This window comes from Anabrus simplex, chromosome 13 (assembly GCF_040414725.1).
Source record: "Anabrus simplex isolate iqAnaSimp1 chromosome 13, ASM4041472v1, whole genome shotgun sequence".
In the NCBI taxonomy this organism is placed as follows: Eukaryota; Metazoa; Arthropoda; class Insecta; order Orthoptera; family Tettigoniidae; genus Anabrus; species Anabrus simplex.
Genome location: NC_090277.1, coordinates 104,111,196 through 104,130,807, shown reverse-complemented (window position 1 = coordinate 104,130,807; position 19,612 = coordinate 104,111,196). Strand labels below are relative to the sequence as shown.

Genomic DNA, 19,612 nt, shown 5'->3' with positions numbered 1-19,612 from the left:
TGAATCTGCATGGTTGATATCTGTTTTTCTCCATATTTGTGTCCCGTGTAGAGAGGGTGTGCCACATTATGAAGCCTGTAGGTGTTAGTCTGCAGGTACATTTCTGGAAAGTCTAAGTGAACCCACATTTCTGTAGACCCCCCATCCACCACCTGGGGGTGCATCTTTTAGAGGTTAACACGCAACCCAGAAATGATTAATTCGAAATTCTTTCATGTCTGTAGTTTGAAAAATAAGCAGTAAAATTGAGATTAGGCCATGTGCACATAGCGTTTCGCCGGGTCGTGCCATTTGGGCTCGTCATTTGGACTGGCTTGCTTTTCCTAGACGCTACTTCACAATAGCAGATCATCATAAAAAAAAATATTTTTAGGCTTTCACTTTATACTTTGATGGGGTATGGTAGACCTCCTAGAGGGTGACATTCTCACATAGACCAGGAGATAAGTTGTGGTGATTTGAGGTGCGGTGAAGTGTGGGAAGGGAACCGTTTGTGGCCTGTAAAAGTAACTGAGTGTTTCTCCGAGAGATTGTCTTTGTAACCCTGTTATAAGGCTTAAAACTGGACGAAAGGAGGTCTGGAAGTGGAGCTGGGCAGAGGCAGTAACTGAATGGAATCTGAGAAGGGGACATCCATTATCTAGATCTAGGTGGTGAGATGTAGTGAGGGAAACTCTGGGGCTCTTGTAGATGAGAACTGCCCGAAGTAGAAGAACCTGTAAGGCAAAAGGAGAGGCTTCGCTGCAAAAAAAGGGATTGATCTTCTTCTTATTCTCATTATTATTATTATTATTATTATTATTATTATTAAAACTCCATTATAAATTTCATTTGATGTGTGTATATCTCCCGTACAGTAAGCAATAATATTGACCTATTTCCTTCATGATGGGAAGCCGGCAGTCCTGGTGAAATTTCTTACTCTAGGTTTAATACTTCACTGCGAAACTGATAATGTCACACTTCATGCAGAAGAGCGACACTACTCTAAAATATGTTCATTTTGTGTTCCAGCAATTGTCAGTCGATGTTGCCTGCTACTGGAGCTCCGGTCTCTCGCCAGAGAGCCAGCAAAATGAGGGAGATGTTCGACGAGTACGTTCGGATACGTACTCGGGAGAACTGGAAGTTCTGGATTGTATCCTTTCACATCTGAACTTAGGTTTTTAAGTGTATGTTTTGTCTTATTGCTATTATATGTGAATCAAACTAGAGATGAACAAAAAAAACTTCTGCTCCCGTTTGATCCGCCCAGCCAGCGAATATAACGAGCTTGTACTGCCAGCTGGCCTTACACCAATGACAGATCATTGCACCACCTTGCACTCTTTGCTGGACTAGACACATTTGGAGTACCTGTTGTATGTCACTCTGACGTATGTATTATTCATAGAATATGCACATATAATACACCAAAACACCCACTGTCCTTAGCCCTGAAGATGGTTTTCCTTGGTTTCCCATTTTCACACCAGCCAAATGCTGGATTTGTGCCTTAAGTAATTATCGCGACAGCGTGGAGTGACGTGTCTGACACACATTGTGCCGCATCTGCATTGTCATTCCATCTTGTGAGTTTCCTTCAAACTATGTCTCTTCACAGCCATCTAGATAAAGCTTCATTCTTTCGTTTCATATATCTATCAATCCATTTTAATGATTTTTCACCTCATTATCAATGTGTAAAATTCACTTGTGTACTTTACGCGCAATGGCGTCGGTAAACAAGGATAATTTTTCTAGCGATGCTATACAAGGCATATTAAATGAATGTTTTAGTGATTATGACGATAGTAGTTGTAATTCCAGCAATGATTCTGATGACAGTGATGTTGCTGAATTAAACCATGATGAGGCTGAAATGATACAGAAGAGACTGATGTTTCCGGCAGTATTCATGCTAGATGTGGCAGTGCTGCGTGTAATTTGCACATGAGAATTAAAAATTTTGTAAGGTCTTCTCACCCCAAGGTTTAGCTCTAAATGCCATGCAACCAGTAAAGTCTTTCAAACGTTCTTTTTGATTTTTTCACTTCAACTTGTCCAGCTGAGTGTAACGGAAACAAATCACTGCACTTAGCGGTGCATAGTGGTACATAAAGTTCGGAGGAATATTATTTCCATTTTGATATAGGGTAAGGGAATTTATTCCAGTCAATGAAAATGAGATCTAGATTACCTAAGCACTCTTCATGTTTTGGGAATAGCACAGAAACTAAATTTTAGGTCTTATTGCTTGAAAAATTGTACCACTGTCATGCCCCTCATTTGATTCATATCTTTAGACAAATTTGAATCCATATGCAAATTAGCTCACTTTATTGTCAACGGGACTAAACACGCTATACAGGGTGAACTTTAATAAAATGGACAAACTGCAGGGACTGATTCCTGACTGGAAACGGAGGAAAAAATGTCCTGTAAACACCAGGGTGCAAAGCCGGATTATTTGAACACGTTTCACAAAAGTAAGCAGTTTCACAGCATATTCCTTTCACTTTGTCGCTACACACATAGGGTTGCCATAAGGTTCAGGATGAAATTCAGGACGCCAACGTCGACAAGTTCCAAACACAGGCACCGACTACAGGGGAGCACTTGCCTCCATGCATATAATGGTACAGGCACGCAATCGTGTTTTTGGTTCCGTAAAAATAGTTTGTATATTCTTTCTTGCCTCGGTACTCAAGACCAAAATTTGACTCCTGTGGTTCCAGTGAGTGTATTTGGGTAATTCCATGTGAATTGTCCCATCCATTACCAAAAGACACATTTATTATATATGATGTTAATATTAAAAATCAAACTCGCCGGGCTGAGTGGCTCAGACAGTTGAGGCGCTGGCCTTCTGACCCCCAACTTGGCAGGTTTGATCCTGGCTCAGTCCGGTGGTATTTGAAGGTGCTCAAATACATCAGCCTCGTGTCGGTAGATTTACTGGCACGTAAAAGAACTCCTGCAGGACTAAATTCCGGCACCTCGGCGTCTCCGAAAACTGTAAAAGTAGTTAATGGGACGTAAAGCAAGTAACATTATTATTATTATTATTATTATTATTATTATTATTCTTATTATTATTCATTGCAGCAGACATCCGCAAAAGACGTCTGAAATTTTATGGGCACGTTCGCAAACTGCCGGCAAGTAGACTGACGCACAAGATTCTCGCCTACATAGAACATCTAAAAAAATATTCCATGGATACTGGAAGTGAAGGAGGATCTGGAATAAGCCCATATGGACTCAACTGACACCGCGGACAGAAACCTCTACAGAAAGAAATTAATGGATGGAAAGTGCAACCAGGGAACGAAGTGAAAAAAGAAGACTGGAGCAAAGTGGACAGAAGAACGAAAAAGGATCCACAGAGAAAGGATGAGAGCTCTTTGGCAACTCAGAAAACAGAATCGTTAGAGCGTAACGTGATCCATTGGGTCCATACGCACATAATAATAATAATAATAATAATAATAATAAATTATTATTAAAAGTCAGAGAAATTACAAGAAATCATACTTTAAGTAAAATACCTACTTTACATACCACTCCAAAATCATATGATATTCAATGTTGTTTCCCTAGATTTGTATATAAAAGATGGGACATTCCCTTTCAAAAGCATTTGAGCAAAATTTAAAATAGTTTGCTCTGATTTTTAAAATTCAGGACATTTAGGGATTTTTAAAAATTCAGTCAGGACATCGGGACACACGCTCAAATTCAGGACAATCCCGCTTTTTCAGGACGTATGGCAACCGTATACACACAGGACAGTCCTTATGCTTTTTCTTAGCCCACTGGTCAAGAGAGTGTTGTCTTCCATCCAGTCTTTCTGCTTCTTGCTTGTCTGAGACAGGTGCTGACGAGTGAGACCGTTTCCTCGGAACACAATGATTACCAGTTAGCTGTTCTATCATCTGCCTCCAGAATCTGAGATGGTCCATGGGCTTAGCTCCAAACTTCATGTTCTGGCAGTAAATTACAGTGAAACCTCGATTCTCCGTTTTTCGAGGGACTATGAAAATAAAACGTACAACACGGGAAAACGGAAAATCCGGGAATGAATGAAAACCATCAACAATTTGGCTAAACATCACAAAAATTAAATATGTATAATTATAATCTTACAAAAACTCCTAAACCAAACCAAACTACAGCCCCAGTGGGACTTTGCCTGCCAAGCGACCGCTGCTCAGCCCGAAGGCCTGCAGAATACGAGGTGCGCATGGTCAGTGCGACGAATCCTCTCGGCAAATATTCCTGGCTCGGGGTCGCTATCTCACCATTAGATAGCTCCACAATTAAAGGTATTCACGTAGGCTGAGTGGACCTGGAACCAGACTTATATCCAGGTAAAATTGCCTGACCTGGTCGCAATCGAACCCGGGCCCTCTGGATGAGAGGCGGGCATGTTAGACCGTGAAACCGCATTAATTACCGGTACGCGAGTTCAAAATCTCGGTACTTTATATTCAATTTTACAGGGGAATCTTCGTCAGTTTCCCGTGAAAACTTCTTTCAGTTCAGCAACTTTGATTAGGCTAGCCAAACTTCGAAAAATCTAATAACGCCAAGCCAAACGACAATCGACCACAAGTAGTTTTTAATTCTCTCATCTAATAAAATAAAGCACATTAGATACAAAAGCACCCAAAATGATGGCGAAATCCGTTCATTTCTTAATCTTTCATTGTAATTTGGTCTCCGGTATACTGTTCGTAGTCAGTTTCTGGAAATCTCGTACCGCGCAAATTAGGCCTACATCGACTTTTAAAGGTTATGTTGAACTCGAAAACATGGTTTTGAACGTAAGTATTGATTCTTAAAAGTTCTCGAATGCATTATATTCAATTCTGCGCGTCACAAATCCAATCAAATTGGAAAGATAAAAGAAATGTAAAAACTTCAGAAATTACGGTTATTCGTGACCTTGAGGTCATCTGGAAAGCGCGCTCGCTGCACATGTCAGTACGAGTTTGAAATGATACCAACCATTTAAAATGTAACGTGCGCAAATAAAACGACTGCAGTTTTTGGTATTTTAACACGAAAACGTAACATTCCCAGTCTTACATCAGGACCTAAACAGTAATAGGCAATCCCAAGACCTCCCATGGCTTTTTTTTTTTGTAGGGTGCAACATCTGTTTTGGTCTTGCTAACATATCATGCAGTTTCGATTCCTGCCTGAAAGCCCAGTTACTCTGCAGTGCCCTGAGCAAAGTGCCGAAAACCTCTTCGGCAGTATGATCGAAAAAATGTAAAAATATAAACATCTAACCCTGGACATAATATGGACGTTTTATAAGTGCGAACATATGACGAAACTCGTTCCGTCTTCAAGCAGAGCTGTCGAAATGCGCCGTGTCTCCTTGCATTTGTTGTGGGCACCCTCTGCTTTATGATTTTCCGAGATTCTCTAAACAATACCACCCGAATGCGATGCTAAGATGGTCTCTTATGCAAGTTCACCGCCGATCGCTTTTCTAGTACTGGTACAGTACTTGCTTAACGCCAAGATCCATAAATATGCCATAGCCGTCCTTTCGTGAGATACAGTTTATTAAAAAACGATTGATCGAGGATTTAGCATTGATGGGACTGGAATTTCTGGACGGTTGATCCGGGAAAGCTTTTCTTCGAGGAACGGATAATGCGGGACTTTTACAACGTGATTTAATTACGATGCTCGCGGGACCACGTAATTTGAACGCATATTCCGGGAAAACGTATTTTCTGGGAACGGATAATCGAGGTTCCACTGTATGTGTTAATTTACAACGGCTATATCTAATCCACAGAAGAAAAAATTTCCTTCACCATTTTAAAGTTTTTCTGGTGAATGAGTAAGTAGCAAAAAATTGATCAGCCCAGGCGACCCCGCCCATTTCCTTTGCGTAATCGCACACAATAATTGGCTTCGGTGTGTCCTTTTGTTGGCCTCCTTTTCCGTATGAGCTCACCTTCTGTGATGCCATGTTATGGCAAGTAGACAGCATCAAAACGACACGCTAATATCTCGTACACGATAAGCTTTTGTCTCGCCCACTTTCAGTTTCAGTCACTTTCTTATATCTGGAGGATTTCCCATCCTGCCAGGAATAAGTGTACCAATAAGGTGACATTTCCGTTTCAGAAGCTCTTTAGCCAAGCTGACACTAGTGTAATATCTGTCTGAAAACCTTGTATCCTTCCACTGATCGCCCTGCTGCAATAGCCAGCCTGTCCATCAAATTGCAGGCAGTCATTTTAGTGAATGGTTTATCAGCATAATCTAGGTTATTTACAACTGTAGTAACTTTTCCATAACAAGGAATCAAGGAATGGATGTACCCAGTAGCACTATCAGCCAGAAAAAAAAAAAACTTATTCCCCACTTGGGGTTGTAGGTCTTGAAACTTATTTTCCCTTTGAAACCGATAGTAGACTCATCTACTGATACATTTTTGCCAGGTACGAAAAATTTGTGGAACCATGATTGTGGATATTACAGAAGGTATCTGATTTTCTGTGTTCTAGTAACAATATAGTCACTTTCAATATCTCCTGGATTAGGACCCACATGCAACATCCAGAAAATGTCCATAAATGTATCTTGCATAAAAACATCGAGATAGTGGGTTCGAGCCCCACTGTCGGCAGCCCTGAAAATGGTTTTCCGTGGTTTCCCATTTTCACACCAGGCAAATGCCGGGGCTGTGCCTTAATTAAGACCACGGCCGCTTCTTTCCACTTCCTAGGCCTTTCCAATCCCACCGTCGCCATAAGACACATCTATGTCGGTGCGACGTAAAAAATAAACATCGTGAAAAAGTGGCACGTGTTGCCCATTGCTGGGAGAAGTAGTCTTGTACGTTAGGTAAACTGACAAGTCCCATGTTGAGAATAACACCAATGAAAAATGAAAATGGACAGCCTGTTTCCAGTCATTCGACCGGGTCAGGAATGGAATGAATGAAGTCCCGATCTAGCGGCGAGGACAGGAAATGTGCCGGCTGCCAAAGCCTGTCTCACATTGAGAATAACACCAATAAACACTAAAATTTCAGTTAACGTTACCTTTGTCCACTCCCTCCATGTAGACCAAGGCTTCATTGTAGGCATCAGTTTACAAATTTTCTCCTCAGCGTATTTATTAGTTTCATTGGCTATACCCTCAATAACATTTTTGTTAAAAAAACAACGTAAAATAATCCAGTGGTGTTCATCAACTGGTAGATTGATGTCCCGTAGCCCTGCTTGTTTGGAGAAAGGATATTCAATTGGCCCACCATCATTATTCGAAACATTGTGCCATAGCATAGCACTTGCTTCAACGTTTTCATCCATATCACTTTCATCATCTGAGGATTGTTCACCGCTTGATTCACCAGCACTAAACTCAGAAATGTCTAAGAAATCACTGTCACTGTTTAGTGCTGTATCCTCAATGTTGCTATTGGGAATATGCGTACTAGTATCCTTCCATTACTGACACTATCTACTTGTTGATGCCATGACAGCTGGACTGGCGCGCAGCGAGAGCTGGGCTACATACACTCCATGGAATATATAGCTGTACTCGGAGAAAGATTACCCGTGGATGTTTTGAAGTTTGATGAGAGAGTTCAGGACACATGCAGCTAACTTTCTGCATAGGCATTTGTTGAAATGGCTCGGCATTGAAGTTTTCAAGTGGTCGGATGTCCCATTTCGAGCTATGCTTGACGTCCGATTTTTGAAGTAGAGAGAGAGTGTTGAGCAGACCTTAACATTCGAGTGGAAAGGGTATGAACACTAGTAGTTACTGTACAAATTCTATGATATTTTTCTTACTTTAAGAATGAAATTATGTTAGGCCCCTTAAAACAACAAGCATCATCATCATCAAGCGAGCATGAAATTTTACAAACTAAACAAAAGCAAATGGGAACGGTCAGTCTTTGAACTTTCCCCTTTCATATGGCACTGACACTCACTCATTGTTTAGTAAAACCGTTATGTAGCACTATTAAATCTCAGCCATAGACGCCCAAGAGAGTTTCGGTTTACTCGGTCTGCCATCTAGTGGGCCTAGAGTAAAACGAACGTCGAAATTGACGAGCAGACAGCCAGATGGTGTCAAATTGAAATGTCTGCACACGGTAGCTGAGGCCATACGATTATTATTATTATTATTATTATTATTATTATTATTATTATTATTATTATTATTTACGTGGTAATTTGTAACTTAAAAGCTCTTCAGTCTGTTGAACACACAGGTTAAATATAAACATTATACTACAACAAACCTGTAAAAAAACCACTATTAAACAAAGAATGACATGTTTTCTTCTTAAAAGAATATCATCTATTAAGTCTTACTCAAATATTTAGAAGTCATATTTATGCTTATCTCTTTAATATTTAGAAACTTAATAATAATGTCCTGCTTAGTCTTCACTCCTGCATTAACTGCGAGGTGTTTGGACAACCGTTGTTCTCTCATTGGCGTGGGTCTGTTAGCTGTAGTCCATTGACCTACTTTCGCTACATCACGTCCCTCCCCTGCTCTCCTTGACATGTCATTGACACATTCTTTATTATTTTTATTCTTGTTGTTGTTGTTACTGTTATTATTATTATTTCACGTATTTAAGTTCTTTATGTAAAGTATTCAAGGGTTTCTTAATGCGCATTTTTTTGTTTTTACGTCACACCGCCACAGATAGCTCTTTTGGCGACGATGGGATAGGAAAGGCCTAGGAATGGGAAGGAAGCAGCCGTGGCCTTAATTAAGGTACAGCCCCAGCATTTGCCTGGTGTGAAAATGGTAAACCACGGAAAACCATCTTTAGGGCTGCTGACAGTGGGGTTAGAACCCACTATCTCCCGGATGCAAGCTCACAGCTGCGCGCTCCTAATCGCACGGCCAACTCGCCCGGTAATACGCATCTTAATGATAATGTAATTTACGTTTACGTGAATGGGTTTCTTCATATTTTTATTTTTTAACACCATCAATTTATTTATTTTACTGATTTATTCTGGGATAGTCTAATGAGCTTTTTTTTAATGGGTAGGTTAGGTTTTGTTTTAATTTTCATTTTGTAACTTAGGCTACGTTTTCATGAATGGCTTTCGTAGATCTTTTAAATAAATGTACATGGATCAACTGTAAATGACCGAGCTCGATAGCTGCAGTCGCTTAAGTGCGGCCAGTATCCAGTATTCGGGAGATAGTAGGTTCGAACCCCACTGTCGGCAGCCCTGGAAATGGTTTTCCGTGGTTTCCCATTTTCACACCAGGCAAATGCTGGGGCTGTACCTTAATTAAGGCCACGGCCGCTTCCTTCCCAATCCCAGCCCTTCCTTGTCCCATCGTCGCCGTAAGACCTATCTGTGTCGGTGCGACGTAAAGCAACTAGTAAAGCAAGTAGCAACTGTAAATGTCCTTAACAGATGCACAGTTCAGCATCTTGTTCGAGCCCCTACTGACGTCGTACAACTCGTCCGTGTCGACAGCAAGTCTGGACGACCTGTATCGCTCTACTCTGCATTGGGTGGAGCAGCACTGTTCGCTCGTGGACCTGAGACCAGGTAAGAATAACCAAGTACTTCTCTCCAAATTACACGACAACATTTCATTCTATGAATGGAAAATTATGACTATGATATTATGTTCCATTAACTTCAGATGTGGACTCGAATGAATGCATGTGTGTTAAGTTACTTTTTGGAAGCCTTGGAAGACGATATAGGCAGTTGGTAAAGTACATGGTATTTAGCATTTTTAAATGTAATACTTGGCATTTTCAGTTATAATGTTAGCATTTAAATAATTTAAACATACCATTATATCACCAAAAACCTAGAAAAATGACTTAGATCGCCTTCAAATAGAAACAAGGCAAAAATTTTAAAAGGATAATATTAAATATGCCCAGGTATTGCCATATATCACCTTGTCTTGAACAGCTGTCGTGGTTATATTTGGCGGAGAGAAGAAACCTTCACTCTGTTTCACTTGTTCACAACATTCTCAGTACAGACACACCAAGTTATCTGAGAATGGATCTTAAATACTTGTCATCTCCAAACAGCATACCTACAAGGTCAGAAACCTCTTCCCTGCTGAGCTTCCCAATTTACCGCACGACCGGGTACGGCAACTCATTCATACCTGCAACCATACGCTCTTGGAATTCCCTTCCGGCTGTAATTAGAGACATACATAGAAGAAATGTATTTAAAAAAACATGTTATAAATGGTACATAGACTTAAGAAATTAGTATTTAATGGTTTTTTTTAAAAAGTGACTCTCAGAAATTTTCCTTTTGTTTATAACTATTATAATTAATTATAATTAATTATATGTAACTAGAAATCCTAATACTCTGTAGTTTGTACAGTGTAGTACATATGAGATGGTTTGGCATAACAGCAGGCTTCATAGCCTGAGCCACGCCACAAGTCAATAAATAAATAAATAAATAAATAAATAAATAAATAAATAAATAAATAAATGCTTAAAAGAAATAACACAGATTTCCATCAAAGAATAAAATTAAGAAAAACTAACCTGTAGTATTTAACATTTATCGCAAATGCTAAATACCTCAACATACAGACCTTTTCATTGTAGACTGTTATGCCTTTCATCGTTCAGTCTGCAAGCCTATGTGAATTTACTAAAAGCCTTCACAATCCTCTAGCTAGCTCTGTGGTCACGATTAGTTCTCTCTAAAATCATTAGAAACTGAGTCTAACCATAGTCTTACCGAGCTCGATAGCTGCAGTCGCTTAAGTGCGGCCAATATCCAGTATTCGGGAGATAGTAGGTTCGAACCCCACTGTCGGCAGCCCTGAAAATGGTTTTCCGTGGTTTCCCGTTTTCACACCAGGCAAATGCTGGGGCTGTACCTTAATTGAGGCCACGGCCGCTTCATTCCCACTCCTAGCCCTTTCCTGTCCCATCGTCGCCGTAAGACCTATCTGTGTCGGTGCGACGTAAAACAACTAGCAAAAGAAAAAAAAACTAACCATAGTCTTGGTCTCCCACTTCTCTTATCCTCCATGTCAAAGTCAATTATTCTCCTAGGTAACCTATCCTCCTCCATTCGTCTTGCATGACCCCACAATCAAAGCTGGTTTATGCACACAGCTTCATCAGTTGAGTTCATTAATAACGTAGCTTTTCTCTCTTCATTCAGAGTACCCTCCTACCATTGTTCCCACCTGTGTGTACCCTTTATCATTCTTGTTTGTTACTTCTATCTTACGAACAACCTATCCTGAGTCCACCCAGCTTTCCCTCCCATAAAGCAAATTTTGTCTGAAAATAGACTGGTGGGAAAGTTTTGTCTGGGAGCTGACTTCTTTCTTACAGAGGAATACTGTTGATCACGACTGTGAGTTCACTGCATTAGCTTTACTGCACCTTGGTTCAGTCTTACTTGCTACACTACCATCCTGGGAGAAAACACATCCTAAATACTTGAAATTATCTACCTGTTTCAGCTTTGTATTCCCAACATGACCTTCAGTTCTCTTGGATTTCCTACCTACTGACATCATTGTAGTCTTGGAAAAGCTAATTTTCATATCATACTCATTGCACCTATTTTCAAGTTCCAAGATATTAGACTGCAGGCATTCAGCACAATCTGCCATTAAGACCAAGTCATCGGTAAAGACCAACCTGTTTACCAGTGATGGCGATTAGGGGGGGGGCTATTGCAGAGAGTCCCTAACCCCACTTTATGGAGAAAAATAACATTTTAATTCCACTTTAGCCAACAAAAACTAGAAATTATAAGGTAAAATAAAAAAAAAAAGCAATTTATATAAACCTTGTTGTCTATTACCTAATTCTTTCCTTTGATTTCTTTAAATATTACTTGGCAGCAATGCACACAAAATGTCATTTGATGCAGCTGACCCATTCGTACAGCGCCACAGCAAGTACTGGAGACTAGAATAGCAGCATGTAGAAGTGCAATTAGAATTCGTGCATGAAACCTTAGTTGCACACATGTGTAATTGTTCCTTTGGTGGAAGTTTTATTGGATAGTATTGAATCAAAATCTCCAAAAAAAAAAACCCCTGTTGTTATTATCATAGTTAAGTTGTTAAAACTGTCAACTAACCTTTACTTCTCTGTCGAAATTTGCTGAGAGAACATCAAAATCCTACCATTTTGTGGCTTTTTTCAGTTTTATTGTGTACTCCCCTGCCCCCCAATATATTCCCCAGACTCTCGGTACTATAAATTTTTGAGCCCCACACTCCTAATTCCCAATCGCCGCTACTGCTGTTTACTACATTTCCAGCTAATTGAATTCCTCCCTGCCACTTCATACCTTTCAGTAGATGATCCATCTAAACTATGAACAAGAAAGGTGAAAGACTACAGCCTTGTCTGACCCCTGTAAGTCTTGATTAATGGTAAAACAATGGTATTGATGACGATCTTGCATTTGTTCCAGCCGTGCTGAACTCACTGCGGTACCTGTCGACAGCCACAGAGATCCTGACAGACCCCTCCAAGCTACCTGAAGAGGCCCGGCAGGCGGTGTTAAAGGACGATCGTCACTGACAGTGTTGTGCAATATTCCGCTTCCCTCAGGTTTTGTGATACACCAGTCTAACTCCCAAGACACATGTGAAGAATGTTGAATGTGCCTCGTTTTTCCTCCTATAGGAGGAAAGAAGCATCGTACTGATAAAATGAGTGACCGTCGAGTGTGTTCGCAGTCACAGATATTTGGAGGATTGTTGAGAGGGGGGTTTTTTCCCCCTTTTTTAAAATTTGATACAGCACTTTATGAAAAATAAGTGCTCAGTAGATGAGGATACAGGTCTGTTCGGCCGCCTCGGCCTCTTGCACCATCACATTTCGTACACTATTCCTCGTATTTAACAAACGGAAAGGAACATACAAGTAATAGATGAAGTCGTATTTATAAGGATAGAATGAGTGGGAACATGTAATGGGATAAACATGACGACGGGCCAATGTGAGGAGAGGAAGCAACAAAAAGATTGGGGGGAAGAAAATAATGAAAACATAAAAGAACAATCTCCACATATTTTTGTGTTTGTCCTTGTTGCCTCATTCTGTTGCTCCCTCTTCTCACACTGCATTTTTCCTGATCTGTGTTGCTGTTCATATTTCTGTATGCCATGGTTTATTACTTATATTTCCCTATATTGCCCTTGAAGGGTTTTAATCTGACATGGTGATAACTTGTGTGGATTCAATTGCAATTTTTTTCCCGCTTGAAGTTCAAAACTTCTAAAAACTAATCTTCTTTAATCAAATTCTGACAGGCAGTGCTTTCAAAATCACTGTCTGCCTTTCAAATTCTTCTTCACTACATCTCAGAAAATTCCTCTGTCTGCTAGCAGTTTTAATTAAATATGTCACCTTGTCTTCAGACCTGCTCTCACAATTTCCTAAAAACAAGCTTTAAATTAAGATTCTACCATGTTACTATTCACAAATTGTTTTGGCCAGTTAGGACCACTGTTGTCAGCCTTTCTGGATTTCCAGTACTCCTTCATCGTGGAAGATTCTATCCCATGTACTCCTCTCCTAATTTTTTTGTACATAGTTCACGCCCCCATTGGAGCAATTTAATCAGTCATATACATTAAAGTCTAATAGTATTAAAAAAAGTCAGCTTTCCACCTTTTTCTTCCGCTCCCAAAACTTCATCTTGTTGGACCTGGCTGCCCTTTGATTGTCAGTAATGGTGTACTTCCTTCGTTCAAATGTTATAAGTTTGAATCACAAGTGTTTATTCCTTAGAATTCTGTTCTCTGCATTTAATTAGGAGCATTGATAAATTTAATTCTTCTAAATCATTTATGATCTCTGTGAATAATAATAATAATAATAATAATAATAATAATAATAATAATAATAATAATAATAATAATAATAATAATAATAATAATAATAATTTCACAGTTCCAGTTTCCTGGGTACTGTTGGTGAGCCCTTTTCCAGTCTGTCTTATTGAGATATGATCTGTTGTTACTGACGTCCAAAGTGTCCTTCCCCGATCTGCAATGACCATCCTTACAATGTCCAGTGCATTCTTGGTCTTCCCACCATCCGTTTTCCTGCCATATGTCTCTCCATGTTAACATAAGCTGTCTTTTTTGGTTCCATCCTCATTACATGCCCAAGCCACCTCAGTCTGGACATGCTGACAGTGATGTAACAAACCCAGCTTCTTTTCTAACCACATCACTCCTTAACTTGTCCAGTTTGGTTTTTTTTAATTGTGGACCTCAGGTGCCTGCAACCTTGATGAGTCCTTATTGAGGGCACAGGTGTTGATACCCTAGGTTAAGATTGGTGTGAAGTACTGATTGAACATCACCAGCTTTGATTTTGTTGGTACTTTGGGGTCCCAGAGGAGTGTTCGTACTTGCTGGTAAAAGTGAGAGCTCTTCTGCACTCTATATGCCGCCTTCTTTGTGGCTAGTGTATCTCGAGATATTACACTGCCGAGGTATGTAAAGCTTTCCACACTTTCCACTGGATGGTTTCCTGGCATGATGTTCACTGATCGTCTCCCTCTGTTTATTGCCATCATTACTGTTTTGGATTCACTTATCTTGAGATTGAACTCCTGGAACTTAACCTTCCATTCATTCATTATATGTGGCTGAGACCTGCACATTGACAAGTAGAGAGGAGAGTAGAATTCAAACCAGTGAAATGAAATACCTAAGAAGCATGATAGGAAAGACAGACTGGGAAATGAAGATGTGAGAAAGGAGATCAGAATGGGAAACCTAAATGAGAGAATTGATAGGAGTAAACTAAAATGGTTTGGAAATGTAAAGAGGATGGAGCTGGAAAGAATACCAAACAGATGATGGTGATGAAGTTCGAGGGAAAGAGAGTGAGGGGAGGACCTAGAACAAGGTGGATCGATTCAGTAAAGAGGAGTGCAAGAAGAAGAAACATGGACTGGGAATGGTGGAAGGGAAGAGAAAGATGGAGAAGTGTCATAAATGCTCCAACCCGGCAGGAGTTGGATAAGGGGAAAGGAGGAATAATAATAATCATATGGTCTCGGCTACTGTGTGCAGGCATTTTGACGCCAACCGCCGGCTCGTCAGTTTTGACGTTCTGTTTTACTCTAGGCCTACTAGAAGGCAGAGTAAACAAAATATTTGGGGATTTGGCCATGTGATTAGGGGAGCACAGCTTCGAGCTTGAATCCGGGAAATAGTGAATTCGAACCCCACTCTCGGCAGACCTGAAGATGGTTTTCCATGGTTACCCATTTTCATATAGGTAAATGCTGGGAATGTACCTTAATCAAGGCCACGGCCGCTTCCTTCCCACTCGCAGGTCTTTCCTATCCCATCGTCACCATAAAATCTGTGTGTCGGTGTGACGTAAAGTAAATTGAGAAAAAAAACCACTCGTCTTTCTTGAGCAACTATGGCTGAGTTTTAATGAATTTTGTTTGATGAACACCGAATGTGTCACTAAAGATCTTTCATGTGCCGTATAACATGGAGTGTCGAATGGACTAATTTTTTTTTTCACGCCCTTCAAGAATCGGATTACCTCTTGCGATCCAGAGACTGACACTATCCCGAAACTTCTTTCTTGAACAAATGCCTGATATGCACCAATCAGATCCTTCTCCACTGCAGCTGCCCATGAAGTGAACAAATTTTCGAGTTGTCACCTCACATTAGGTTAACATAATAATAATAATAATAATAATAATAATAATAATAATAATAATAATAATAATAATAAAATGCATGAGATAAAATAAAAGAAGAAACAAAACAACTGTTACAACACTCACAAGGTTCGGAGACACTAGTACCGTAGCTAGAAGTAAAAACAAACAGGTTGACCAACGTGACAGCTAGCGAAGGACATACGAAGCGGTTAGGATCTCTCAGAGGGTGGACGATTACTTGACGTTGTGAGAAAAGAAACTTAGACGGCAATCACCCTTGAATTCTGCATTTACTGACAAAATGAAAATAACGAGTCGAACAACATGAAAAACAAACGGAATTATGAAATAAAATAATTCATTTACAATAAAATGAGTTGGCAGGTATGTGTTACGAGCGAAAGTAATTTCAAAATACATATTAAACAAAAACTAAAGTTATACTTGAAAAGGGAGTAAATACAAATTAAATTTAAAGATGAAAATTAAAGGGGCTTACAGGTTTGCATACTCCATTATCAAAATAAGAAAGAAAAAAAAAACAGGAAATGATAAAACTCGAGGCAGGGGCTAAATTAACTTGCTCCCATACCAAAAATACTTCTATTATGGAGCAGAGAATAAATTAGCATAAATCGAGGGACACAGATCTACGGGAGGCAATCCGGGAGGAAAATTAAATTTCCATGTTAATTATAATTTTCATAAACAAAAGAACAGAGAATTACCTTTGAGTTTTGCCTTTCAGAATAGCTTTCAGCTAAGTCACATTGATAATTAACAGGCGAATGCAAAAACGTAGGGTAAATTCCTATGCAAAAAAAAAAACAAACTTACATTGAATTTAAATTAAGTCAAAAACAAGAAACATAGTGTTTACCCCGAGGTAGGTATCCCATGACGGGATGGAACCCGAAGTGCGTCCGCCCTCTAGGCCGGTTGGTAGCAAAAGACATCCTAGAGAGCTTCGCCCCCACAGAGGAACGAGATGCCTGAAATGGTGAAACTCGCGGATAGCCAATCAAATTTACTCCCGACATTCACATTCACCGATTAAAATACACGTTATTATAACCAATCAAAACACTTTTCGAGATCTTTCTTTCCGATGAAACAGGGAACACCTCGAAAAATCCTACTAACAATGGCACGTGTAGGCACACCTTGCCTCAAAAGTAAATATGTAGCTACATAATAGCAAAATTTTCACAGTTTAATGATAACAATTTGTACTATCTAAAAACCATTTTCCACATAGTTATTTTTGATTAAAGTTCATAATTTCTTTTCTTACCAAATACTTGCACTGTCCAAAATGTTAATATTTTCAAGAGCCTAAATCTTCCGCCAAAAAAATTTAATTTTTAAAACTTTCCAAATAAGTTTCATGTCCATTTCCTTGGAGGTATTTTATACAATATAAATTTTTAACACAATAATTCTTTTAGCACAGTAACTAATTTCCATTAGAGCACTGGATGAGCAGCAGCAGAAAACGGTACTTGCAACATGCTGTGGTAGTCGTTCCTACACTTCATCCGACTGTTGGCTGATAATATTACTGACATCAATATACAGGGCGTCCGCCATGAATGTATAATAAAATAGATATGAATATCTTGAGAAGTAATAGGAATAATTATTGGTGATTCGTTTCTACAACGCGAGAAACTTGGTGATATTTTAAAAAAAATTACATATATATAATACACCGCAGTATGTGCACAATTAATGGTGCGACAGACGTCGAAACTGTATGCCACCTCTTTCCATGTGTTTTGTGGCATTGCACATGTAACATTAGCAATAGCCGCTCAAATGCTGCATTTAATGTGTGAAATTTGAATTAAGCCTCCCAACATACAGCTGTCCTGCGAGATAAACATTCCATCTGCCTCTCTTCTTTGAAGGTTAGGCAGCTCAGTCGGCTGCACAACAGAGCACACGTCCCACTAGCTTCTTTTTAGGCTTGTACAACAGCATTCTCGGCTGGAGTATCAACTGCGACTAAGCAACGATTTTCCCCATGTACTTACCCAGGAAATGGCATAGACACCTTCAGGAAACTGGCAGATCGCTTTTGATATCCGACATCAGGCCACAACACCGAACGTGGAGGGGTGTTCAATACAGATTCGCATCTGTCGCACCACTAATGATGTGCATATCGAGGTGTATTAGGTATGTTAAGAGACATTTTGAGTTTCTCTACTTGTAGAACCAAACTGCCAATGATTATCTCTATTACTTCTCTAGATATTAATTTTTATTTTATTATACACTCAAGTCAGACATGCCGTAGACTTTTAAAAATGAAATTCATTTTTAGGGCAGTGATCAACCATGCAAGAGGCTCCAGTTAACGTTAAAACCTTGCTAAGCCCTAGAGAAATTAAATAAAGGATGACAATAGCTAATGACCCTCAGTTTCTTCAAAGAAAGGTATTTACAACATCTTCCCTTCCATTCTTGGCCAACTTCCCTTTCCTGCATTAAAAGCCAATGTGCTTTGAGTTCCCTTTCTCCTCCTGTCACTGTACAGGACAGACATGTATCTTATGTTTCAAACAAAATTGTTTTGGATTATCATCTTTCCTTCAACAATCAGTGCACTGCTTACAAGCCACTTCAAAAAAAAAAAACTTGATGCAATGAAGTTGGCTAAATGTCTGATACTCATTCTCTCTTATTTAGAGGAGAGAGAAAAATATTGTGGAAAAAAAAAAAGGTTTTTTTTTTTTTTTTCATTTTACGTTCAGATTCTCACAAGGGCGGTGAATTTTCTGTGCGTTCTTCACTTAATTTTTAAATCCCTTATTCATATTGGTACCTGCACCAAGAACTGGATATCAGTGGTTGCAGCCATCAAAACACTGGACCATAGATGTAATATAATCCGATCTTATGCTAGCCAGTTATCTGTTGAATCATTTAATAATATTGTTACCGTATACATTTTTAAAGAGATTTATGTTGTAAGTTATTTTTAAGTTGACAAATTCTTCTTATAACAGTCAGAAATGAATATATTTTGTGTACTATATATTATAGCAGTTGTAATAATATTGTTTTATACTTGAGAAATATGTTGTTTATAGAATTGCAGATTATTAGAGCTTTTTATTGTTGATTGTAGCCTTGCTCACATTTTGAGCCATCACTAGCTTATTTTTCATATTTTGACCAAGTTTTGTTATTTAAAGTGGAGCTCTTTGACCTACAAACTTGTGTCTGGTAGTGTGCAAACATAGACCAGTGAAGTGTGACTGCTTATGTCTCGAAGGAAGAGGAATTTTAGGAACTAAAGTTTTCTTGATTAGTGAATCAGCAAACTAAGTTTGTTAACTTTTGCTTCTCTCAAAATTTATCTCAAAGGAATATCGGGTGAGCAGATTTTGAGGTTCCTGTATGTACCTACTTCAGGGACAGCATGGCTGGACAGCAACATGAATCAACTTCAGTACTAGATAATTATTATTATTAAACCTTTCTATGCCAGACTAAAATGAGGTAGTTGTGCTAAAATTGCAAGGTCCGTTTTAATGAAATTGTATCCTCTAAGGAAAATCACTCTCCTACTTACATTTCTGAAGATAGAACTGTGTTCTTTTATTCTGTAGCTTACAGATGAATAGGGAACATGTGAATGATAACTATTATTGCCCCTGACTTTCATTTTTGCCATTTGAAAGATATGTGCCGGGCTGAGTGGCTGGCTTCTGACCCCAACTTGTCAGATTCGATCCTGGCTCAGTCCGGTGGTATTTGAAGGTGCTCAAATGCGTCCTCCTGGCACATAAAAGAACTCCTGCGGGACTAAATTCTGACACCTTGGCGTCTCTGAAAACCGTAGTTAGTGGGATATAAAAACGAGGACTATCCACAAAACTTTTAGTGATACTTTGGCTCACTAGTGCTGAATCGGT

The 19,612-nt window shown here is 39.3% G+C and overlaps 1 protein-coding gene across 1 annotated transcript in view; it reads left to right on the top strand.

Moving 5' to 3' along the window:
* Positions 1-13,823, top strand: part of Mondo (MLX interacting protein mondo) — a 451,046-nt gene extending 437,223 nt beyond the window's left edge. The window contains exons 14-16 of the mRNA XM_068230074.1: positions 1,015-1,138; positions 9,431-9,560; positions 12,450-13,823. Coding sequence (XP_068086175.1) covers positions 1,015-1,138; positions 9,431-9,560; positions 12,450-12,559 — 364 coding nt within the window. The 3' untranslated portion in view covers positions 12,560-13,823. The remainder of the gene's footprint in view (positions 1-1,014; positions 1,139-9,430; positions 9,561-12,449) is intronic.
* The last annotated feature ends 5,789 nt before the right edge of the window (positions 13,824-19,612 follow it).